This window comes from Polypterus senegalus, chromosome 3, assembly GCF_016835505.1.
Source record: "Polypterus senegalus isolate Bchr_013 chromosome 3, ASM1683550v1, whole genome shotgun sequence".
NCBI classification, from domain to species: Eukaryota; Metazoa; Chordata; class Cladistia; order Polypteriformes; family Polypteridae; genus Polypterus; species Polypterus senegalus.
Window position 1 is genome coordinate 175733413 of NC_053156.1, and position 26394 is coordinate 175759806.

The window sequence follows — 26394 nt, forward strand, 5'->3', positions numbered from 1 at the left end:
CATTACACTGCAGTATAATATAATATAATGATAAATGTCTGTATCTCTGTCCCTGTATCTATCCAATTGCTATGTCTCTATCATTCCAAAAATTGCATCCCAAACATTAACACTGGCTTTACGAACCCTATACCAAATGGCATATAACAGAGACATACAGTATGTATTGCATGGTGCACTACAAATGTTAATGCTGAGGTCTATGTTGATTATTTAGATTTCAACCTGTCTTAAATGGACAGCACAGCTAGTATAATAAAAATAATATACCCTTCTACCACTATTCATGCCAATGATTCACTGTTTTACCACATAATTGGAATACCTTCTAATTAAAGTTTTTATAGTATGTCAGAAGTTTGTTTTTGAACAAAGGCAGGCACTTGCACCCTATGCTAGCTGGGCCCCAGCCCCACACCAGCCAAAGTGACCCTGGGCTGGATTAAGCGGGTTAGAAAAATGACATGACATGACAAAGGAAGGCAGCAATTGTTGTAAGGAAGGAACTAGCTCTGCCCTGGATGGTATGCTAATTGATCATATGGCATATTAGTTTTTTCTTACCCCGTCATTTTAGAGCTTTCAGGTTAATTAACAGGATATCTATGGAGTGTGGGAGGAAGCCAGAGTTACCCAGAGGAAACGGACATGAATACAGGAAGAACATGCAATCTCCACACATAAGGCACCCCAGGCAGAAATCAGATTTGGGGTCCAAGACAGCAATATGCTTACATTTCTTGTAATATTATTTAAATTGCATTTAAAAATTTTTAAATTATGCATTTAAAAGATGTTTACAAACAATGAGCAGTCCCATTTTACACAGTCAAAGGCAGCAAAGTGATACATTTCATAAAGAATTCTGCAAGTGAGGCATACTGATTTTCTTACTGCATTAGCTGTTAACATATCATACAACATTTTTTTTCTGTGTGCTACATGTTTTAACAATTTCATGATACAGCTTTTAGAAATGTGAAGGAAATGTTTTGGAGTAGGAATAATTTAAATCACTTGACTCTGATAAACAAAAGCATATTAGTCACATCTGACTTCTTTTGATGCAAATTAATCTTCCGTGTATGAAAGGATTGGCTGTACTTCACAGCTCATACCACCTAATAAACACTTGTGTACAATTGGTGAATTTCTTTCAAAAATATTACATTTCTCATTCCTGGCCTGGGAAAACACACATTCAGAAAATGTAGGTCACCTCCTGCTTCTAAAAGCTGTGTGCATCTTTAAACTATGAGAAATTCAGTGTTTTCAGTGGATGCTTTCTGTTTATAGACAAATTATAAGACAAATTATAACTTTGACATTTAAACATGCCTTGTATTGGATAATATATTCTTTTCAAATAGTTAAGTATCACTCTAAAGAACACTGAAGTGAAAAAGTGCATGGCCTAATATTAATATAAAATTTCTGATAATATGTGCAATATTCAATAAAATGCTAAGCAAATATGCCTTTCATATTTTAAGAACAAGACTTGTTGCTTTATTTATACACATTTTTGCCATTTTTGCTTAGTTAATGAATAGCTAATTGGAAAAAAGAGGAGTAATGAGACATCTGTTTTTTGCCCAAAAGCAATTTATACTGTTGGCTCAACTTTTATCTTAATTTACTTCTGAAGCTGAAGAAAGCATCCATTTTATTGTATCATTTGGTTCTGATTGGCATTAAATGTTTGATGATTGTGACCTTAAGTACACCTGTCAGTCTCAGCCACTATATAAAAGAACTACAGTGACACTCAGCTGTCACTCGCATTAAGATCCACATTTTCTCTATATATACAGTACTTCATGGGCTATACTATATTAAGTTGATCATCACCTAGAAATTAATTAACTATTTGTAAAAATCCATTATAGATAACAACAATTAGATCTCTGTAAAAATATGGAAAAACCTCATGCAATTCCAGTCCTTTTCAGGAAAAAAGGGAAACATTCGGTTACAGACGGTAATGAGCAAACACAACATCAGCAAATATTCAGCCATTTAAAGTTAAAAACAAAAAACAAAAAGAAGAAAAAACAAACTGAGTAAACATCTGTCGGTGAAAAAAGGTTTCTCATATATTAGTATTTATTTCATGTAAGATTTGCATAGAATATTGTGCTGAGTAAGTTAGTTCATTTATTTATTATTAATTCTCCTTAATCTGCTTCAGGGCTGTGGGTGACTAGATTATTCTATTCTATTTAATGTCTTCAATTATTTTACGTTGAACGGTATATAGTGCCAAAGAGTAGCCTACTAAATGAATCAGGGTAGAACCAGGGAGTGACACCACAGCAGCGAGAGAAACAGGAATTAAGTCAGGCAAATGTGACATCCTCCCTGACCTGAAAAGTTCATGCCTATAGAGAAAGGGTCCCGACTTTAGTGAATACTCCAGGAATGTTGACATGAGCAAGACTGAACAATGGGGAAGGCACTGAAAAACACACAAGAGTCTCTACCATTGCCCTCAGGCCTGAAAGTAAAGGGCAGGCAACCCAGGAATACACCACCTACTGTAGACCCATGCTGGACTGACAGAAGACTATTGTTTAAATATAGATGCTCATATCTATGCCTTCTGTTTTTCACATTATATTAGTTGTCCTTCAAGAGGGTATTTGTTCTTTTGATGTATCATGGAGGTGTACAGTTGTGTTGCCACATCACAGCTCCACAGTCTTGGGATTGGCTCCCAACCCAGTCACGACCTGTAGGGGTTCCCTGCTGGTTTCTTCAGAGTCTTCTGTGACAGCTATGATTTGTTGTGTTGTATTGTGGTTAGTTTGATTCGGCAATTCTAAATTCACTCCACTTTAATGAGTGTGGGTGTGTGATAGTACGGCACTCTCAAGCTCTAAACTGAGTTTCACCCTTGTGCCCAGTGCTGCTGGAACAGGCTCTAACCCGCCATGACCCTGCACCAAACTAAACAAGAATGGTTTTCCGTCATTAATTAAGACAGTAGTCAATGTTTTTGATGCAATGTTATTATCTTTTAACTTTGACTTTTTCTGGCAACTTCTTTGTTTAGTGCACAACTAAAGTTTGTGAACATAGCCATTTTATATGAATGGACCGTGCTTGATGTGTTTTTAACATTCTCATAATATTCTTAAACCTACATAATCCAATTAAGGGATGCAGGAGCTCATCAGGCACAAGGCAATCCATTGCATTACTCACTTACATACACCTTTTTTCACATTCACACGAGAGCAATGTACAGTTGCCACTTCACCAAATCTGAACATCTCTGGGGATGTATTTTATTTATATAGCATCTTCCATGCTCAAAGCTCTTTGCTGGAAACATGTATGGAATTCAAACAGGCTCGTGCAGGATGGACTATGCCAGCAACATCTTAGTAACTTTTAATTTGCGTTTTAATTTATATGAAATGAGAGATTGGATACTCTTTCCAATAGGAAAAAAAAATTCATGTATGTTAATTTTAAAGTGTGTCTGTATCTGACTGTCTGAATCGATCTTAAAGATCTCTGAAAACTATAAAACAGAGTGTAAGAAAATCCTAAAAAAATAGGAAATGTGCCAGCAGGCAAAAGATGGAAGAGAAGTACTTCATAAAAAAAATGCCCTAACTCTCGTCTTACTTGGAACCTACTGAGTTCTGCAGTTTCTCCGTGATCTCCTTTCAGCTTTACTTATTGATTAACCATGAACAGTAAAACTTTTTTCAAAGTGTTCTACTTTCCTTCAGCATTGAAACTAGGCAAATGGACAATTGTATAGCGTTTTACTTTCTTTTTATCTGATTACTAGTTAAATGAACTGAACTTCCAGAGAGCGAGCACCCTCTTATAGATACAATTAGATGTTTTCATAATTTTATGTGATATTTTAAATGGTGTAGTTAACTAAAGGTGAAAACTTCTTTTCCACTTGATAAAAAGATATTTAAATATTAGGATACCCTTCTTTGAGTGTGCTGCTAGCCTAAACAATGAATAACCACTTCATTTAGGATGACCTTTATGGGCTTTTCTGGACAGGTACTCACCTAGACCAGGTCTGAGAATGTCTTAAACTGTACTAATTTTATCTTTTATTATGAGAAATTACAGGAAACAAAAGTCTTGCCTATGTTTAGGACAAATAATAACAGAGAAAAGTAAAGTATTTTTAAAAAAGCATATAAAAAATAGGATATTTCTAGAATTTTCTTTTTGCCATGCAACAAGACATACAGTATACTATATTTATGTTGAGTGGACAGGGTAAAGTACAGTACTTGTCTTGCATCCAGCTTAATAGAAATGTTATCACACTTGGAAGAACTGCATTCTTTACTTAGAACACCTTAATTTTGGTCCGTGTAGTGCCAACCTTCAAGTTATATACAGTTTTCCAGAGCTTTTAAAGAAATCTAGTAATCTCATAAACAAATCCTTTAGTTTCCTAGCAGCTCTTCACTGAGTGGGAGAGCAGTCCTCCAGTCCAAGAAGTTCTCTTACTAGTCGTTCACCAAACTGGGCTCTGCTGTAACGCTTCACATGGTAGGCATCTGACATCTTATACAAGATGTAGGCATTATTAATAGCTATGCTTATTGTCAACCAGAATACCTGTTGCCAAGTCTTGTTCGGTTTGTGGAAAATGAAATATCTGAAACAAAATAAACATATTATATCAAAGAAAAATATTTTTTTACTTTTTAAAGTTAATCAGGCAAAAATGTGCACACCAAAGGTAATCTGGGGCCAGTCATTCATTCATTCAAAAATGATATGACTGGGATATTAGAAGTTACTAACACTGTTTGTCTTCCTGATATACAGTACTTACCTTGTAAGTTTAAGCAGCTCAAAATGTTTTAAGTCTAAGCCATAAACTGTTCTTGGAAGTTTTTGAAGGTTGAAAACAAGGAAGAGTTAATTGCAGGAACACAATTCATTTAAAACCTGTTTGAATTTAAACAAATCTTGATTTTTCAGTCAGATTACCTGCAAGTGCCCATGAAACCATTTGACATGCAGAATATTTCCATACATTCCATTAAGTCAGTGTTTGCAACACCTAGGGATTGTACAGTGAGTAGATTTTGGATTCCATATGTTATGTCCAAATTGGGAGAATGATAATCCTTTAATAATTACATTTTCAGGAACCACTGTCTAAGTTGACCATCTCATGCAGAATTCTCCTACCACACTTCTATATTCTGTCTCTTCAGTCATCCACTTAAATCATCTGTTTTGCTCTTTCTGCCGGATTTTTATTGTTGCTTAAAAGTCTTGGCCTATAGGTTACTCCTTGTCTCCAGTCTCTCCATATACCGTTCTAGAGGTCGTTTTTTTGCCATGGCCTGCATATCTCTGTAGTCACAACACTGATACACACTGAATATCAGTTCTTTCTGATCTTTCCCTGACCAATCACCCACATCTTTATGCAACACTTTGGGACTGCCCCAGCTTTCCACCACCACCAGCGTGTTCTGTTTCCTTCCACTGTAGATCTAATGTGATCCTAGTTTTTGAACCTGTCCCACCACTAACCGCACAACTAAAAGTCTAGTGCTCTATCCAAGACCATGTTTCTATTACTTGTTAACTTTGTGCCATACTGCCAAACAGATTTGCCTTTTGTGTAGTTCATCTCTGATAAAACATTAGACAGAATGTTAGTTAGAAAGTGATGTTTCAAGATTAGGAATATCAGAAGGTAACTTTAAGGAAAGTCTTAATTACATGGATTAAATAATTACTCTATTTTGAACCAATCTTTTTTATGAATATGCTCCAAGTTTTATGTTTGTATATCAAATGGAGTGGTCTTTAAATGAATTGTTTTGTTCAGGCATATAATCTGGAGTCATATGATCAGTCATCGAAGACTTTTTAATATGGTCCGGATCATGGCCCACACTATTTTGAAGAATACTATGATACAGAGGCCTTCCATTGTGAAGTTCTAAATATGGAGGTAACTATGAAACGATACAGGCAGAATTAGCCATCAGACCTAAAAAGCCTGCTAACAGTAATTAGTATTTTACTTTTACCTTTTTACTTGCTTTTTTCCCCTGTTTCTCCCCATTGTCTTTGTTCCTACACTCATGCAAACAATGAATGTAAATGACAAAGGTCTGAATTTGATCAGTAAGAGTCTAGGTCATGTGATTAAGCATTTAATAAAAGCTACTGAATAGATACTATACTAGAGACTATAAATACTGTAGAATGTAAGATGAAATGAAAATCGGAAGGAAAATACCTGACTCAATAAACCCCTATCAGTAATTTAGGCAACCAATAAATATCCTTATATTTCTGGAGCATAAAAAGAATAAGACAACTTCATGCAGACTTGCAACTTACTCTAAAATGGAATGGTGTCTCCTTTCAGTAAATGCTTCATGTATGCATTTCATGCACACTGACTGGAGTAAAGATTAACACTAGCAAACACTGGGCCTACAACTGAGATGAAGCACTTACTTGCTGTATTTATCATCGTACTTGCAGATATAACTGAGATGTGCTGCAAAGGCTTCAACAGCAAGAGGGCAGGGGATCTCTCCACTTTTTCTCTTGATGATAACTCCTGCAATGTTAAAAGCAAACCGGCAATCAACAACAAATGTAAGAGACATGACAAGATAAAATCTTGATCACTGTACACTGTTTCAGCAACTTGCGTCACTCAGAGCAGAAGCCAACAATTGTTGCTAATGGAAAATATATTTTTGTTTTATTTTAATAAGCTCACCTAGTAAGATTCAGAATCCTAAATCACTTGTTCAAATCTTAAACAGCTGCATACCCTGTGTAGTATATATAAGCTACATAAGATTACAATGCAGACTGGCACAATGTTTACTACACGTGAAACACAATTTATGCAATACACTCAGTTTTGCTGTAAACTCAATTTTGCACAAATCATTTCCCTTGACTATTAGGTAAAGCAAAAATGTCAAAAAACAATCATTTACAAAATTCTGTTTTTCTAGCAACATACCACCTTCTAAACTATTTTATATATCCATCAGCCTATACAGGATTGAGAAATGAATACCAGAACATTTAGTTTTAAGGTCTTACCAACCTTAGTTGGGGGGTCATTACAATCAGATTGAAATGTTATCACTCATGAAATTAAAAGTCAATCAATCATTCATTTTCTGAGCTCACTTATTCTAATATTGGATAGGAGGCGATACACAAGGTGCAGGAGCCTAAAACAGATCAATGATTGTATGGCACACTCACTCACACTCTTATACACACTCTTGCTGGTACTTTAGTGTCACCACTCCATCTAACGTGCCCTTCGGAAGTCAGAAGAACCCAAAAAAAAAACCAAAAAAACATGTGGGTGCAGGTGGAAGTGCAACACCCTACATTAAAACTGATACAGTTGATTCAAGTGTTATAAAATAAACGGCATTCTTTAATATCAGCAAATGAAAAAATGAAAGCAAAGGATTTATGCTTCTGCCTAATAGAATACTGAATACCGCAATCTGTAGATTCATCTGCTAGTCTTAAACTGTATGTTTTCCATGATGTTTATAAGCAAAATTAGGAAGCCAACCCTAAAAAACAAATTAAGAAGTATATTCTAAAAAAATAAATTTTGCAGAGTGGCTTTCTGTGGAGCATGCCATTCAAGGGTGCTTAACAAGTATAATGTCATATGTATATTATAATGTTATATTATAATGTGAGCTGTAGCTGCTTAAACAACTTTCTAGTTTTTAGGCAGTGAGTCAGAGGTGGAAAGCGAACCTGCAACCTTGCGGTTTAGAATGAGACTCTTGTGCCACTTTATTATAATGCAAATTAAATATTTCTAAGATAAACAGCAACCCACAGACTCCCAATTTGAAGAGTTTTTCATGCCCACACACATACACAAAAAAAAAAACTGTGTGTGCAATAAACTATATACTACTGCATAAGAGCAATTAGATGCCCAGGAGGACCGGAGGAGGGCTTGTGCCTCCTCCAGACCGCGAGGGGGCGTCCGCCCTGGTTGTGTTGGGGGCCTCGGGTAAAGGGCTTGGAAGCCCAGCCCTGTAGGGACCTGTGGACACCGCCAGGCGGCGCCCCGGTGCCTAAATATCCCTGGAGCCCAGCACTTCCGCCACACCAGGAAGTGCTGGGGGGAAGCTGACAGGGGACACCCGGACGGCTTCCGGGTGCGCAGCCGGCACTTCCGCCACACTGGGGTGTGGCTACGGAGGAATGCCGGGAAGCAGCTGGAGCCCATCCGGGTTCCTATTTAAGGGGCCGCCTCCCTTCAGTTGAAAGCGGAAGTCGGGTGGAAGAGGACGGAGCTAGAGAGAGGACTGGAGGCGGCCAGGAGAAGGAAAGGCACAAAGACTGTGAGGCCTGGACATTGGGGGAACGGTGCTGAGGCACTGGGGTTTGTGTGCACAATAAAAACTGTAAATAGTATCGTATAATAAACAGTGTGTGGTGGAATAACGATGTCTGTCTGTCTGTGTCTCGGTTCAAGTCCACAACTGTAATCGTTAAACTTTTGTGGCTTATACAATCCATTTTTTTTTGCTCATTTGTTCATACTGTTTATTTTAAAGAAATTGGATAGATAGATGGATTGGCAAAAATAGATTTCCTTAAGGTCATTGAACATTTATTTCTGAAAATCAGGTACATTCATTTCTGCTAATTATTTAATGGGAACCTAAACTGAGGTGCTTACAATCCTCCAAATGCTACAACAAACTGAATCAATTTTTCAGCAAAAAAAATTACTTGTTACAATTCTAGTGGATAGAAAACAGTCACATTTCTTTCAGTTAAATAGTAAAATAGTTTAAAACACTCTCACTTACCACTAGTGTTGAGTGCAAGTCCATTTATGATAGAAGTCTGAGGGTAGTGGAAGCCCACAGTGCTTGACTTAATTATGCATTTGAAACAAATATACATATCTTTCAACACATGAATAGTACTGGAGATAATACCCTTTCATGCTTTATTAAGCTAAAATTGTCAAGAAGAACCCAGGACTCCCAACAGCACTCAATAAGAAGGGCATCTTTGCAACATACTATGAGTGTTTTGCCTGTAATGCTGTCTGTACAGGATGACAAGCAGGCAGTAAGTGCAACAGAGCTGCTTGATTGAAGCAAAATGTCAAAATCATAAGGAAATTAATTTTTGACATCTTGGTTATCTATGAAGATTGATCAACACTGGAATATGGTATCAATAAAAAAGACACTTGAAAGCTGAAATGTTAATGTCAATTGTACCTTTAAAGACCAACCTTTCTTTTCTACCATCTCCAAAGTACACTGTAATACACTTAAGAGTCGGGACCAATACAGGTTTGCAAATTGACATACATCTGCATCCTTTGAACAAACAATCTTAGAAAATTGACAAGATCCCCAATCAGCGGCTATGTTGGTGTTAAGCATGCCTAATAGGGTCACATTCGGAAAAAGCTATGATCCTCTGACCTTTTACCATATTGTGAACAGATCTGTAGTGGACTGAAGGATTTCCCCCAGAAAGAGCACCGTGTATATCCCACCCACACTACTGAAACACCATGTTCCATGTCCTATTGCCTGAGATTTTTGGAGTATTTGTATGATGCTAAGAATGACAAAGGGCTTCATTCTTATCAAACAAGTGGCATGTTTCTCAAAATACCAACAATGGATGGGAAGCTCGAGAAGGTCCTTCAGTTTCATGTTACCTTTAGCATTCAACCCCTTCAAAGAGTACAATGGAACCCTGTAGAAGAATACTAAGGCCAAAATTAGTTTTCAAAAAATCTCAGTGACTACCTGAAGACAGAAATGGCTAATAAGCAGCAGTGATGTCAGTGAGCAAGTGTGCTAAAACACTGTAGTGTTTACAAGAGTAAGGTCTCTTACTGTTTAGTGAGAAGTTGTCCGCACAATGGTAGTGGGAGTTGTTGTTAATAGTGGGGTTGTTCATTTCCTCTGTTAATCCTTCCTTATATGTAAGCATTTGAACTCACATTTTATGTAAGCAAAAGAAACTGAGTCACTATTATCAAGACTTTTTAGGTTTCCTGGGTTGCTATCATGAGAGGAAATTAGGATAATTATAATTGTCATTCATATTCAAATTCTTCCAATTCAATTCTGGGTCACAACAATATCAGATGCAAGAGTGGAACCAAACCTGGATGGGAGGCTAGTATTTTTTAATTATATGCTTATAGTTTGGCTCCAGAATCAACAATAAAAATTTGTTTCTGGCTGCTTGGATTTCAAGGGTTATTGCCAGGGTCTGATTAAGGCCAACACAGTGACCTCTCAGCCCTTCTACTGCCTAACTGACAAAATGCTAAAACTCAATAAAAGTTGAAGTTGAAGTAAGAGATTAAAACTTACCTCGTTTATGTGGAAAATTAGTAAAAGAAACTATAAAATAAAGAGTTTAAGGGCCTGGTTACACAAATCAGCTGATGACTTAAATGCAAGCAGACACAAGCCTACTGAGCTTACAATCAACAGAAAGCAAAACTCTTGTGTGACAACGTTGGCTCAATGAGTCCGGCGGGGAAAGAAGTAAAAGAGAAACACAAGTGCTTGCTTGTTTAACATCATCTATGAGCTCTCTCTTATCTGATATAATGCAATTAGCATACAAAACCACAAGGTGCTTAAAAAGTATCACATTACAATACACTTCAATATTTAACTGTTAAACAATACAATATCTGAAAACAAACAAATAGTATACAAGCAGGATACAAGGAATACACAACCTCTAGATACTTGAATGACATAGGAAGCATGTCTTACAGATGTTACACAGCAAATGTCAGAAAAGAGGCTCCACAAATGGAGGTGACCAATTATATTTAAATACAAAACAGAATACATAACATTGGTAATAGACAAAGAAACACAAGGAGCTATAAAATCAAGCACTGATACCAAACAAAATTACAAAATGGTAGTAATGTAATAGAAGAGACTAAACCTGGAAAGTTTGAACAGACCTTTCAAGGCTAGCAAACCAAGTTCATATTATACAGCAAAATAACTGACAGTAACATCATGTTGAAAACACGGAATATTGAATGAACAACATAACTTGTGACTACATAAATACTCCCTAATTTGGGTTTCTAAAGTATTTTCGTCCTTGAGAGTAAATAACTACCTGTAAGTGTAACAGATTTGCCAGAGATTATCTTGGATGTCACATTTAGCTCACTTTTTGACTTATTTTTTAGGATTGTATTTATAATAAGTAGTAATGCACAAAAGTGTATTTCCTTTGTAGATATATTTACAGCGAAAATGAGGATTAACTGGATGAGAGAGTGAAAATGGGGATCCAAAGCAACCTAATCTAGCATCACTGGCTTAGCTGGTGGGGGTTGCAGAGGGAGTGATCCATCATGGGTGGCACTTCTTACAGGGCAGCTCTTTTTAATAAACTTTAGTACTAGACTTTTTGTCCTTTCTTGACTATTTTGTTTTATAGGGCTTTGGAAAGCTAATGTGCGTTATCTATGTCAAACGACACCATTTTCAATGTTTAAAAACTGTTACATACTGTATGTTGCAAAGTTTTACTTTACAAATGCAATTCTTGACCAGTTCTCTGACTTACTCCGACAAAAAGGGATGCATCCTTCATTCTCATTATTAATATTTAATTATTCTCTCTATCTCAAGATGAAGCAAACAAAAGAGAGTGCTGCTGCTTTTAGAAAAAAGAAAAAGGCAAGGGAAGAAGTACTAAAAAAGAATGAAGGAAGGGGCATTATTGAAATATCTCGGTCGGGAAGAAACTACTGTTACTGAATATGAAGAAGTTTCCAAATTAAAGCTTTCTTCAAGCTCAAGTAGTTCTTCATTGTCAAGCGATGAAATGTATGACAAACAAAAAATTCAGGCTGTTAACTTAAAAGATAACGGTTTTTGGCCAAGCAAAATTAACAATGACACACAGATCTTACTGATATGTCAAGGTGCATCTGTGGCTCAACATTCAGTTCAAAATATTGTAATACTTCTGTGAATTTTCCTCATAATTGCTATTAGTGTTGCCAGCTGTGAGAGAAGTTTAAGATCTTCAAAGAATACTTTGCACTTAAGAAACCTTGCCATACTTTCCATATAGCAACAGACAAATGAAATCAACTTCAATAATGTCATCGATGATTTTGCCAACATAAAAGCAAGAAAAGTAGTATTCTAGATTTATTGTTTGAATAGTTTTTAGATTGTAATTAAATTGTAATTGATAATTTAAAATTGCTAAAATTTTCATAATTTAAATTTTTTTTATGAGATGTATTATGCTTTACTGTGGTGGGCTGGCGCCCTGCCCGAAGTTTGTTTCCTGCCTTGCGCTCCTTGTTGGCTGGAATAGGCTCTGGCAGAGCCCCGTGACCTTGTAGATAGGATATAGCGGGTTGGATAATGGATGGATGAATGTATTTTGTTTTATTTTGTAAGCTGGGTGGCAAACTCAGAGACTGCACTACTACAACAATGTCTGGCACGCATATTTCAGTGGGTCACGGCTTCTAAATAGTGACCCAAGGCTTTTAGAAGAAGATTAACTTCTGAATGATGTTAACCTCTAGGTAATTATTACATACTAGGCTGACCCGCCTTTTAAGGCGACCGACTTTTAAGTTGACCACTTCTTAAGGCAATTCAATATGTAGATCAATTTGATATTTTATACAAACTCATTAATTTGGTTATATTGCATTTGAGTGGTATTACTTTAATACTCGTAGTTTCTGTTATTTTTGTGATGAAATTTAAACTTTTTTCTATATTGAGGTCGCCCTTTTGAACCCCCCTGATATTTACTACGCGGTGAGGCATTTGTACTCCATCAACATTAATTATTTCCAGAGACATAATTTTGTCTATTTTTCCAGCGCATCGCGCACAAAAGCAAGGGAACAATGGGAGTACCAGAACTCTGCTCACATCATGTCGCTTCATACCGCATGCTGCAAGTAGTAAGTCTGTGATAAGTGGAATACAGCTACACTTTCCACTCATGGGACGGAAGGACAATCCTGACCGCTTTTATATAGTAAGAAAGAAGAAGAAGATATCGCACAGTCTGGAGTAGAAAATCATCTTTTACCTGGAAAAACGAAACCAGAAATCCCATCGTGCATTGCAAAATGGACGGGGCGTGTGTGAAACTCCGCTCCTCCGTAGCACTCACGGGACGGACGGACAATCCCGACCGCTTTTATATAGAAGGATTAGCAATGCAATTACTTTTTACAGACTATTTCAAACAGTGCTATTAATACTTAAACTAAACAAAATGAAATTGTACTTGATATGTAGATCTGCTCAAAAAATGCAGGGAACCTTGATGAGAATGCCAGCTAATCTTGGAAACGGATGAGGTCTAAAGGAAGAGTGAACAGCTGGGAGCTCCTCCAAAGCAAATGTATACGTCCAATCAACTAGCTGATTCATGATAAGTAATGCAAATGCCAAAAGTGATTTTCTTAGGCTACATGGATTTGTCAAGCTCACCCAGCAAGGAAAAGGGGAGATCTGAATACAAATTCTCAAATTTTAACTGTTAAGAACGAAATTGTGTTGTACTGTGCAAAAATGGAAAAGAAGAATGATTGTGCCACTGATTTTAATGGCTTCATCTGTCCCAAACATTCTGATGGATTTCACCTCCATCTACTGTTTTGGTCAACTTTACAATTTGATTAACATAATATATATGAATTTGCCAGACCGCTATAAAATCAGGAAATAAGTGGATGTGTTTTATTTAAGCTAAACCTTAACATTTTGAAATGGAAAGTGGAAGTTTCAAATGTCCTGAAAAGACTAAAAAATGTACAACCTCACACCTACAAAAAGACTGTAAAAATCAAGGAAAAATAAATACACGTAAATAAGAAATAATATCAGGTACAACACTACAGTAGCTCAAATGATACACCCACTTAAGTTCAGCAATTTCTCTTGGGTCACATTTTGTAAGAGTTCAGCAATATTTGATGCAAAGCAGAAACAAACTGAATGCCATGCCAGTCCCAGGCTTAGCATACACATAGACATCTGCCAAGATGTATTAATTGGCAGGCCAAATGGAGAAAGACAGATCAGAAGATGATGAATAAGTTAATAAACATGCCAAAGTCAAAACCAGAAAATCAATCCAATCTTTATTTTAAACTAAAATAAAACCCAAAATCAAAGTTAGAAAGAAAACTAAAAAACAAAAAAAAAAACACTATGATTTTAGAGAACATATCCATAATCTTGGACAACAGGGCTCAGCACTGCTGGCTTATAAATGGCCACACTGATGATATCACTTTGTACAAATTTTGGGTAAAGCCACCTAAAAATCTGAGAATAAGTTCTAAACAGAGGTGCTCAACACAGTGGTGCTCAAAACAAAAATGAAAATTGCATTGTAGTAAATTCAATAAGTAAAATAAATAGTTTCTGTATTATAGCCACAGTTAAAAATAATAATTACATAATGCATATTAAATCCTTGTTTCAGAGCCCAAGAAACTGCAAAGAAGATATCATAGAAAAACTTATAATGCTGGAAAACAAAATCTAACCATGGCAAAATCATAATACATATAGTGCATACCCATCCCTTTTATGCAAGTCTTTGTGATGTAGAAGTAAGTTAGATTTCTTTCAGAATGTCCAACCAGACTTGCAAGCTTCTTACAGAAAATCGGGTTAGAAATAAACTTAGAAACTTGGACCTGTCAGGTCAGTATTATTCACAGTATCATCATGCCCCCCTCTCTTAAGTTCCACAAATCTCCACAATGGCTTGGTCAGCAAGCCATTACTAACTCAATATTTTAATATGATCATTTTGTAATGGCCGACCTCTTACCCAGACTAGCCACTACACTACCAAGACCATTCCTTGGATAACCTGAGGCTTCTTGATCTAGTAAAAAGCTGTACTCCTTACAAGTTGTACTTTTTTTCCCCACACGATGAAATAATCAGCAAACAATAGACAGGAATGTAAAATCAAACATGGATATATTGTAAATGGAAACGACAAACAAATATTCAATAATGTAAATATGTGCGTACAAAACACCTCTATCCCAGTGACACCAGTGGCTAAAAAACACGAATATACAAATATTTACAAAGGACCCTCCCTTGCCCCTAAACACTAACTGAACAAACACAAACACAGATGAAATGATAAACAGCTGCTGAAATGAAAATGATAGATGAGTCCAAAAGCTAATAAAGTCCGGCAAACATTGGATATTGGCTGGTGTGAAATCTTGCTTCCTCCCGACAATACCAAAAAACGACCTCACCATAAGTGTCCTCAGCAGTGCTTGACAAAAATCCAAACCCTGGGGTTTCTCTGTGCTGGCTGTTGGGATAATAATACAGATCCTGAAGAAGCAAGTAATGGGCTGGTACGATGTTTGGAAATGAGTTGAAATATGCGTAAAATTATTCTTTTTCTTGCTCTTTTTCTTTTTCTTCCTCTTCCTCTCTATCTCTCTCTTGCCTTTCGCTCCTCTTGTTTAAATGAGAATAGGGCAGCAGTAGCTCAGTCGGTAGAGCGGGTTGTCCAGCAATCGGAGGGTCGCAGGTTCAATGAGAATGCAGCTGTTGTGTCCTTGGGCAAGACACTTAACCTACCTTGCCTGCTGGTGGTGGTCAGAAGGATTGGTGGCGCCAGTGTTCGGCAGCCTCGCCTCTGTCAGTGCGCCCCAGGGCAGCTGTGGCTACAAAGTAGCTTATCATCACCAGCGTGTGAATGTGTGTGTGAATGGGTGAATGACTGTTTGTGTTGTAAAGCGCCTAGGGGGGTTCTTGAACTCTAGTAGGCGCTATATCAAATGCAGGCCATTTACCAAATGCAGAATGTCTCAAATGTAACTTGTGGATCCAAAAGGTGATTTCCATCTTGGGTTGCGATCTCTCTTCATCATCCTTCCCCTTTTCACTTGTGGGGACAACATTTACTGATACACACATATAACAGACAGTAAACGTGGCGATGAAACGAAACTCAAGTCAGCACAAACACAAAATATACCTATCATTATGTAGCCCTGCTACAATTATTACATATCTCCCCTCATATTCTAAATATGACGCCTGCACAGAATACCCACCATATTTTTTTTAAAAAACATTTTTTTTTAGATTTTTTAAGACAACAGAAACAAAGGGGATGACCAGAGAAGGACTTTAACAGAAAATATCACTATATGCAGATGATATGGTACTGTATGTATCTGACCCACAAAATTCAGTGCCAGCAGTCCTAAAAGCACTAGCAGAATTTTGCAGAATTTCAAAAGATATCTGGACTCAAAATCAATTTGAATAAAAGTGTATATTTTTCTGTGAACTTTCTAGCACAATATTAGACTGCACACCTATACATTTATCTTAGTGGATCAGTTTAAATACCTAGGGGTAAATATCACAAGTAAATAAAAATCTCTTTTTCAACAATATTTTGCTGTCTGCATTGAAACAATTAAACAAGATGTGAACAGATGGCCTAACCTCCATCTCACATTAGCAGGGAGAATCAACATTGCCAAGATGACCATCCTTCCCAAGCTTCTTTTTCTATTTTCAAAGCATCCCCTTATACATTAACAAATCATTTTTTAAGAAATTAGATTCAACCATAACCTCATTTATTTGGAATCGGAAACATCTGCACATCCATAGGGTGACTCTTCAATGACCTTAAGTAGAAAGGGGCATGGCACTACCTAACTTTCAGTTTTATTACTGGGCAGCAAATGTATAAGCAATAAAGACCTGGACATCAAAACAAATTGATGGATATACAAAAGCCTGGTCTGCAATAGAATTAAAATCTTGCAGTACTTCTTTATATGCCCTGCTTTGTGCCCAGGTAAATAAAAACTATCATCAATACACTAACAATCCAATTGCCCTTTATTCTCTCAAAATATGGAAAAAACTTAAGACAGAGAAGCTCTTTATCTATTGCACCTCTACATGACAACCATCTCCTCTCAAACATACACAGTATTAAATGTTTGGAAAATGGCTGGGATTGAAAACACTTAGAAAATTATACATACATAATGTCTCTGCATCCTATGAACAGTTACACTCCAAATTTAATTTCTCATCAACACAGTTTTTCCACTACTTTCAACTTAGAATCTTTGCTAAATAGAACCTGCCCAATTTTCCTCACTTCCCATCTATTTCTATTCCAGAAGAAACATTTAGCAGTCTTGAAGTCTCAGCATTTCTATAATATATAAACACATTTTAAAGTCCTTTCCTTTCAAAGAGTATGGTGGGGAAAAGACCTTTCACTTAATATTTCAAAGAAGGAGTGGAAGGCAGCCATGTATAGAATACACTCTAGCTCCATATGCACAAAGTATTCAAACATTCAACTTAAAATCTTTTATCAAATGCATTTATTCTTGTTTAAAATTGTCACATGTTTTGGATGTGTATTAAATTAACATCATTTTAAACAAGAATCTTTGAATGCTCATCAGACAGCCTTGGTGTCACAATCCCTCCTAACCCATTAACAGCTGTGTTTGGTGTACTGCCAGATGGCCTTAAAGAGGAGATGGACAAACTGTAATTGCCTTTAACTCACTATAGCACATGGACTTATCTTGCTCAACTGGAAGAATCCTATCCCATCTCTTTTAAGTCAGTGGGTAACTAACGTTATTCACTATTTGAAACTGGAAAAAATCTAATTCTCCCCAACACGCAGGATCAAATCCAGGGGTCTCAAACTCTGAGAGTTTTGTGGGCTGCACATACAAAATAAGTGCTAGGCGGTGGGCCACATTCATGTCTAAATGATACAAATACAATACAATATTATTGTTAATCAATTATTTGAACTACAAGTGTGGTTTGTTCTCATCTGCAAAGCTCATCTTGGTTACAGTACTGACAGTGTCTGGTTCAAGAGGCTTCTATAATAGAAGAGGAAGCCAGGAGCCGACCCACACCGTCACACAGGACTACCTAAGAAGCTGATAAAAAAAACAGCTGAGACCAGCATTTGCACTTTGGTGGCCTCTCCAAGCTGCTTAACCCTTTTGCCCATCCCTCTCTGACTAGGACACAACTCATATGCCCAACATCCACCAGTCTTGTGAGGTTCGCTGGTGACCACACACCCAGGGCAGATGGACTCTAGCATCCTGGAGATGCATCTGAAGTACTTTAAGTTCTGTGTCTGCCACATAGCAATTATTTTATACTAGTTTCTCCAGGTAGACCTGTCCTCCTTAGACAGGTCTCAACCACCTACAGAGCTTGTCCTTGTTAGGTTCAGACCCAAGTGCACTATGGTATTATTTCCATGGCACACCTGGGCAGCTCTGATGGCAGCAATGTGCTGTGGCACACTGCTTGAAAAACACTAGTCTAGATGGCTGCAGCTACTTTCATTCCACTTGCATTTTTCAGAAAGATATTTTAGGTCTTGTAGCCCTATTGTCCACAACACTTTGAAACAGCAAACAGGGAAAGCAAAACAAGGTATTACTTACGTCACATCCAGCTAGCCAACTCTGTTTGTCATAACATTTCTTATAGTCTGTGTGGTAAGCTCATCCTTGATCGTCTGGGGCTGCATTCTTAAGTCAGGTCAGTCCAGTCCAAGCTCCTTTATCCTCTTTTTTTCTTCAAGTGAATGATTTAGGAAGGGGTATTTCATTAAAGAAATAACTACATTTTCTTTGATTTCTGAAATTCCACTTGAAGTTGCCATTTCTGTAAAGTTGCTTTTGCTCATCTGTAGTTATGTTAATGGTGGGTGTGAAATGTGAACCATCGACGTGAGCTTGAAATAGATTGTCCAATCACATTAGATTAAAAAAACCTAAAACAATACTAATTCGCTGCCAATAAATGTGTCAGGGTCCAGGGCGCAGAGAGCTGTGTCACTGGAAAAATCTGAAAGCAACCATTTAAAGGGCAGCCTCAGGTCACCTGCTTGCCAAAAGATCAAGGACTTACATGCACTCTAATTTGCCCGTACCCTTCACTCAGGAAATATAGGTATTCACACTGAAATTAAAGCTACAGAGAAAAAAAAAAATAGGCACACAGTGGGGAAAAAAGTGTGAAATATCAACTTTAATCTCGAAATTTCCACTTTAATCACATAGCTTATTTTGTCATTAAAGTAGAACATCATAAACTTCATCTTAAAATCGTTTAATTTACTGGTTTCTTAAATCCCATCGTAACTAAAGTAGCACGTTAAATGCTTTGTTTTGTATTTGATCTTCTATGTGCTCTATATGTGTGAATCACTATGTGCTTCTTAAATGGGCTTTCTCTTCCTCTGACAGGACACAATTGTAATATTACAACTCTCTGAATAATTTAAAAATATTGAGACGTATACGTGACATCATTTTCATGATGATTGGAAATAAAGCATGTATTAAACATGGGAACACAGTGGTGCAGTGATAGTGACGAATTGGTGCCTCACCCAGAGATTGTTACTGCCTCCTGCAAGATGCTTGCTGCGCCATGCGCGACCTTCAATGAAATAACTTATTGCAGCAGTACTGTCTCTTTCAAACGTACTAATCCCCAGTTCCTGTCCTTCCTTTTGTTTCTCCAAGTAACCAATCAACACACAATCAGCTCTGTACTAGACGTTAAGCCATTTGTAAGCTGAGGATGCAAACACTTCAAAACTTTTAAGGAACCTTGAAATATCTTCATAGTACATGTTTAATTATTCTATCCATCCATCCATCCATCCATCCAGGGTCACGCCAGCCCCAGCAAGCATACAGCGTGAGGCAGGAACAATTCCTGAACGGGCGCCAGCTCATTGCTACCGCTGTCCACCGTGTCCTCACATGTTTAATTACTAATAATATAGATTATTTAAATAATGTTAAAATTTTATGTGCATAATATAATAAGCATATTTTGCTGCATTTCATCTTAAAAATGATATTGTCGTCATATGTAAATACGCACGTTATAATGTGTCTCAAGTTGTGCAATATTATAACTGTATCGCACATTTACAGTGAGGTAATTGTACCAATAAGTACAATATATATACAATATATATAAGTACAAACAGTTCTACAAGGAGGACTTGATGGACTGATTGAGTGTGTTTATAGTTCTTGGGATGAAACTGTTTCTGAACCGTGACGTCCGTACAGGAAAGGCTCTAAAACATTTGCTGTATGAGAGCAGTTCAATAGACAGTGCGCATGGCTGAGGCAGAGTGTGCTTGACGCTGTATACCGATAATTCTCTTTCCGATCAGCTGCTGTACTCCTGTGATTCCACACTCACATACAGTGGGATAAATACTTGAGAGTGACAACTCTAAAGCAGCTATGATATTTGGAATAGTTTGGCCATTCCGTGGACCATTATATTGCTACAGGTTAATTACAATCAGATGCCTTAAACTAATAAACAATATGCGGTTAATTTCAGTGTATTTAATAAAGCCGCGTGAGGGATGTGGATCTAAAAAAGAAAGAGAAACCACACTGGAACAAATGCACTACTTTGATGCTGGGTGCCGCCAGTTTGCAAAACCAAGCGGAGAACTTGTGTACGCCAAGAATTTAGCTGGTGTGAAAATGTGCATGGCTTTACGCCAAGTTTAGGTTTTATACATCGTGATGTAGGAGTGGAAACGGGCTTACGCAACATTTTTGTGCGTACACACCGTTTATACATGAAGCCCCAGGTATGTTGGGCAAATAAACAAATTTATTTCATTATTATTTCACATTTGCTGATTATTTTAAGTAGAGTTTTTAAAACATCGGGAATGGGGGGGTCCCCCCGGTGCCCCCGTGCCGCACATTACAAATTGCCACTGCTCTGTATGAAGTGTGTAAGCCTCAATCAGCCTAGGTTATCAGTGATTAATTTCCTATCACAAGGCCACAGAATGTGGAATTATTTTTGTTATTGGTTTATTCTTAATATATTCATGATGAAAAACCAGAAGTACTACAATTCCTGATACGCTTGTATCTGTCTGACTGGTGCCAGCTAACATGGTGGTCAAAGCCACCTAAATGTTTAGTTGTGTGCATTATTTCCCTAAACTGCAGACACATGGGCAGAGATGATTTATTAGTAATGACAAACTTATCTTCATAAGCTTTATTTGCACATATGATACAAGTTTTATAGTACATAGGAAGTGAAGGTGTATCCAAAAAAGTAAATACTAATTTCTGCACACAGTACAATATAACATATGCCCCGCCTCTCCATGTTTAGGCAGAATCAAAGCCCAAACCAGCAGATTTAAAAGGGTTTATCCCAAGGTTGTATGTGATATACAGTGTATAGCAGGGGTCATTAAATACATTTGACCTGGGGCTAAATTCTCACAAAGCAAATGATCTTTGGACCAAGCCAGCAACTCGTTCCTCCTTCCCAACCCCAGCATAAACACCTTATTAACTTTAAAAGACACACTCCATCATTCACTCCTGGAGTCTCTCATGCAATCATCCACGCATTGTCATCATGCACATGTATTAAACATGTATCAAACCTGTCCAATTTATATCTATACAAGATAAGGTATGGATTCATCAACTATATATTGGACTGAATTTACACTTCTACTGTTATCATTCCAAATGAACAAATTCAATCAGTCAAGACATACTACTTAAAATTCACATTATAAGTTAGCTATCAAAACAAGTTAGCTAGTAAAATATCTTTAAAGGAAACCTATAATCATCATTTCAGTGACAAATGGACCAAAAAGTATGTGTTTATAATGTCATCATTTTAAAATGCTCCACAAACCTGTCTATTCTGCAATGAAACAGTAGATAACATAAAAGAGTACAATGTGATGTGCCATTATCTTCACAAGTGTGGCACTTTCAATTAATCTGATCCAGCAGAGTCTTGGGCCAGGCACGAGAAAATCAAGGCCTTGAAAGCAAGCTATAGTCACAGTAGGGAAATACTCACCCATTCATTAACTTCTCATGAACAAGCAAAAATTGCTTCCGACTAAGCTAAAGGGATACTGGCTAAGGATAGTAAGGACTACAGTAATAAAGAAGGATTAACAGAGTGCATTACAGGTATGCTATTGCCTACTGATAAATTGGTGGATAATGTTATTGAATCCGTGGAAAAGGTACCTCTGTCAGTAATAACTGTTGTATATCATGTTCATGTCTTGGCAGAGAACATCCAGTCAGATGATAGAGGGTGCCAATGAGAATGATTGTATATCCTTGGTCATGGATATGACTATGCTTTTATGTTGGATATTTTGAAGAAGCAGAATTCAGAGAGGAACAGTATACACATGGTGGTAAGTGGGGAACCTGAGGGTGCCTGAGTACCTGTTGCTTTTGCTGTAACTGCTGCCTTCCAGCTGCTTGTGCAATTTGCTTTTTAAAGGGGAAACCTCCCTCTCCGTTCCCTACTAGGTGCTGACTTTATAATTGAAGTTGCAAACCTGAAGGGGTTATTTCATTATTTTGTTGCAAATTGTAAGACATAGGCCCAAAAATTGAAGTGGTGTGGAGTGAATTGTTTAATTTTATTATGAATTCTCTCCCACACATTGGTGCCTAGTTAACATGAATTGAGCATCTGCCCCTTTCAAACTCTTTGTATATACCTGATTTTATAGATATCTCATGTTTACAGACTTTTTAATAATTTAATATAACTAAAAAATGTATGGGTGAGGGAGGGGTGGCTTGGCTTAGGGCAGGCACTAGGGAGAAAATGAAGCCATTGCAACTACCCAAAATGAAACTTGACTTTTACTACATATAAAATAAACACTGTAGTACAATGAATAACCCATTATTATTAATCAGTCAGATTTTTTATTTAAATAATTGATATTTAATCATGTTATTCATAACCTCTGCTCAAATATAACACAATAATTGTCTCTTTAAATTCATCTAACAATCATATCCATTAAAAGATTCAGTGTATTGGAACAACTCAGGACGTGGTGATAGTACTGACACAAGCAACAATTAATGGTTCTTTATTATTATTTACTTATTTGGCTGACACCATTGTCCAAAGCCGCTTACAGCATCTGATATACAGTTGGTTACATTTTTGTTTTTTCCATTTGCAGGCAGGTGGTCACAAAATATCAGTAGCGCCTTTTGATGGTATGGGTCAGCTCCATGCTACTGGTTCCTTCCGGGAGCCTCTTGAACCTATCACCATTGATAATGTAACCAAGGAATGATCCTGGTAAATGAGGACACAAGCACATAGCAAGTGGCAGGTGCAAAAGTGTCAAAATAGTGAAGTGTTCAGAAATGTAATAAATAACCCATAAAACAAAGTGCTGTTGAGGTTCAAAATAATTCCATAAATAATCTGTTAAAATGAGGTTAAAATCCCAGGGCAAGAACTAAGATCAAAAAACCCAGTGTTCCCCTTTAAAATGGACACCTCCACAGCTTACCATGCTTGGGACTCGCAGCATGGAGAGATGTCAAACCAACAGGCACAGATGACCCTTCTTGAACGGGTCCAGGTCCTTGCTGTCAAATGGCTCCCAGCATGGCTCTCAATCTGAAAACCAGGCCTGGGTCCCTACTGTCCATGGATCCAGTAGGGCTCCACATTCAAGCCTCACCTTGATCCTTCTAACTTCCACTGCCTTCTCCAGACTTACGGGGGAATGAGCATTGAGTCACTCCAGCTCCCAAAGGCACTCAGCTGGATTGGCCCCTTTAAGCCCCAGAAAGACTGACACACACTTCCCTGAGGGGCTCTCCTTACAGCTGCCTGCTTCCTCTGTGTTGTTCGCTCATTTGCTCTTGCAGTGGCACACTCCTGTCTTCCTGCCTGCCTCTCTCTCCTGTCTTTTAACCTCCTGATCTCTCTTTCTTTTCTTTTGTCCCCCCTTTCGGCTGTGCAGGCTCCTCTTAAACTCAGTTGCCTAATTGGGTGCAGGTGCGAGGGGCCACACCCTCTGCGGGATCATTGAGGCACCTGACTGATCCCCCCACCTTGGAGTAAAATGCACTCATGCACACCTGCGCCTGACTGCAGCTAGCACCTTATTTGGGTCATGATTATTTGTTTAAATCTAATCCCTACTGCTAAGCAACAGACCTGCTATACCACAATGCTCCCCCCTTAAGCCACCAGGTGCATGGGAAGGCCCCATGCCTCAATCAACGCAGTGCAAATACATTTCCATTAAAAAAAGCTCAAAATTTGAATTTCCCCTTGGAATTAATAAGCATCTATCTATCTATCTATCTATCTAATATCCTGAAATGTCCTCCTCTGACTTGAATCCCTGGGATCTTTAAAATGAGTCTGGCACCTAACTCACTTACTGTTTCCTTCTTCTTGTCTTCCTTCCTCTTTGCCTCAGTTCATCCCACTGTTGCCACCACATGTGATGGTGAGAGATGACTCTATGCTCCTGTCCCACCCAGAGGCCTCTTGAACCTGCCACGGTCAGTAATGTTACAAAGATGAGCCAGGAACTTGTGGACACATGCAGCCAGGCAGGGGGGTAGGTGAAACAGTTAACAAGTGCTTTTATTTGAATTCCAAAAACAAATCAGTGTTCAATTAAATAGTGCAGTACATTAAAGTCCAAAAATAAATAATCCATAAAATTGTGTCATCTGTGGTTGTAAAACTCAAATAAATATCTATAAAAGCGAGGTTAAAATATTGCAGAAAGCTGTCCTTTAAATTTCAGTCCCTGGTATAACCCTCTAAAATTGACGTCTCCTCTGCTTACCTCTCACGAGGCCTTGCAGCAGAAGAGATGCCCAACTGACAGACACAGCCATCCTTCTCCTGGTTCAGGTCCCTACTACTCCATGGTTCCCAGTAGGGTGCCCCATCTGAACTTCCTCTACCAAGGCTCTGGTCCCTGTGGCCATCTGTGGCCCTGACAGGACTCCCTATCGGAGCCTCCCTGACTCCCACTGCCTTCCCAGACTTAATGTGGGAGCAAGCTCTGGGTCACTCCAGCTCCCTGGTCACTCCGCTGGAGTGGCCTTCTCTTCTCCAGCCCCTCTTCGCCACATGCTCCTATCAAGGGGCTCTGCTCCCGACTGCCTGCATCTGTCTCTCTCTTTCTCACTCGTACTAGGCTCTCTCTGCCTTCCTGTCTGCTTATCTCCATTGTTTTAACCTCCGTCTCTTTTCTCTCTTTTCGCTCTTTCATTTTCTCTCTCCCCTTTCTGTCCCGTGTACGCTTCTCATACACATTGCTGCATAATTGCGGCATCATTGAGATGCCTGACTGATTTGCTTGCCTCTGCACATGTATGTGGCACCGTCAGCCAGGTACCCCAATTAGAGGCAGAGTGAAATGCACTCATGCACACCCACACCCAATTGGTGCCGGCACCTTCTTGGGACCTGATGATTTATTTAAAATTAGCCACCGTTTTCTAAGCCGTGGGCTCGCTATACCACATGTCTGCCTTGCCCCTTAATGGCCCTTGAAAGGTCGGTTTATTAGCTCTTTTCTGATGAGGTCACAGACCGATTCCCACTGATGGCTTTGGGAAATGCCCAATAAAGCACATAACCTTTTAAGGGGAATCAATGTATTCTCATCCTTTTGCAGTCCAACATACCACACACAGCTCTTTTTACATTGTGCTCTCATTCATGGCTCCGCTCCCCTACAGAATCTCACCTGCATATTTAACTCATAAGTCAGTGTTATAAGGGTATTTATAAATATTAATGCAAAAGAAATTCACTATACACATTGTGGACTATGGCCAGCCATTCATCCCGGCCAATACCCCCAGGCCGCCAGGTGGAGCCTCCCTGCAGCATGGAGGTGCCCCGAATGCCAGCAGAGAATTATGGACAATGGAGTTTTTATCCACAGCCCTGCTGGATACCACGGGGGCCACTAGAAGGCGCTGCAGGGAGGAACAACGATGGTTTTCCCTACAACCCGGAAGTGCGTCCTAGTCACATGGACAGAGGAAATGATGTGCTTCCGGGTTGAAGAAGAGGAGTTTTTATCTGACCTGGAAGTGTTACCAGTCACATGGACAGCGAGAGAAAACACTTCTGGGTCATGGACTATATAAAGGACTGTTGGAGATCCCAGGATTGAGCTGAGCTGGGGGGAAGGGTGGTAACGCGCCTGGGAGAGGAGGATTGTTTATTATTGAGAATTGTATTGTTATTTATGAGTATAGTGGAGTGGAGGGTACTAATAAATAATAAACTAATTATTGGATTTTTACCTGGTGTCTGGCATCTGATCTGAGGGTTCAAGGGGACGACAGTGCCCCCTATCTGTCACAACATAATATTCACAAATTATATAAAATTAGGCTAAACTTAATGACTAAAACAAATAAAA

At 38.2% G+C, this 26394-nt stretch overlaps 1 protein-coding gene across 1 annotated transcript in view; it reads right to left on the bottom strand.

Moving 5' to 3' along the window:
• Window positions 1-204: 204 nt before the first annotated feature.
• The window catches only part of pgbd5 (piggyBac transposable element derived 5), a 210023-nt gene continuing 183833 nt past the window's right edge, over window positions 205-26394 (bottom strand). Inside the window, exons 6-7 of the mRNA XM_039748227.1 lie at window positions 6484-6589; window positions 205-4648 (exon numbers count right to left, since the gene is read on the bottom strand). Coding sequence (XP_039604161.1) covers window positions 4453-4648; window positions 6484-6589 — 302 coding nt within the window. The 3' untranslated portion in view covers window positions 205-4452. The remainder of the gene's footprint in view (window positions 4649-6483; window positions 6590-26394) is intronic.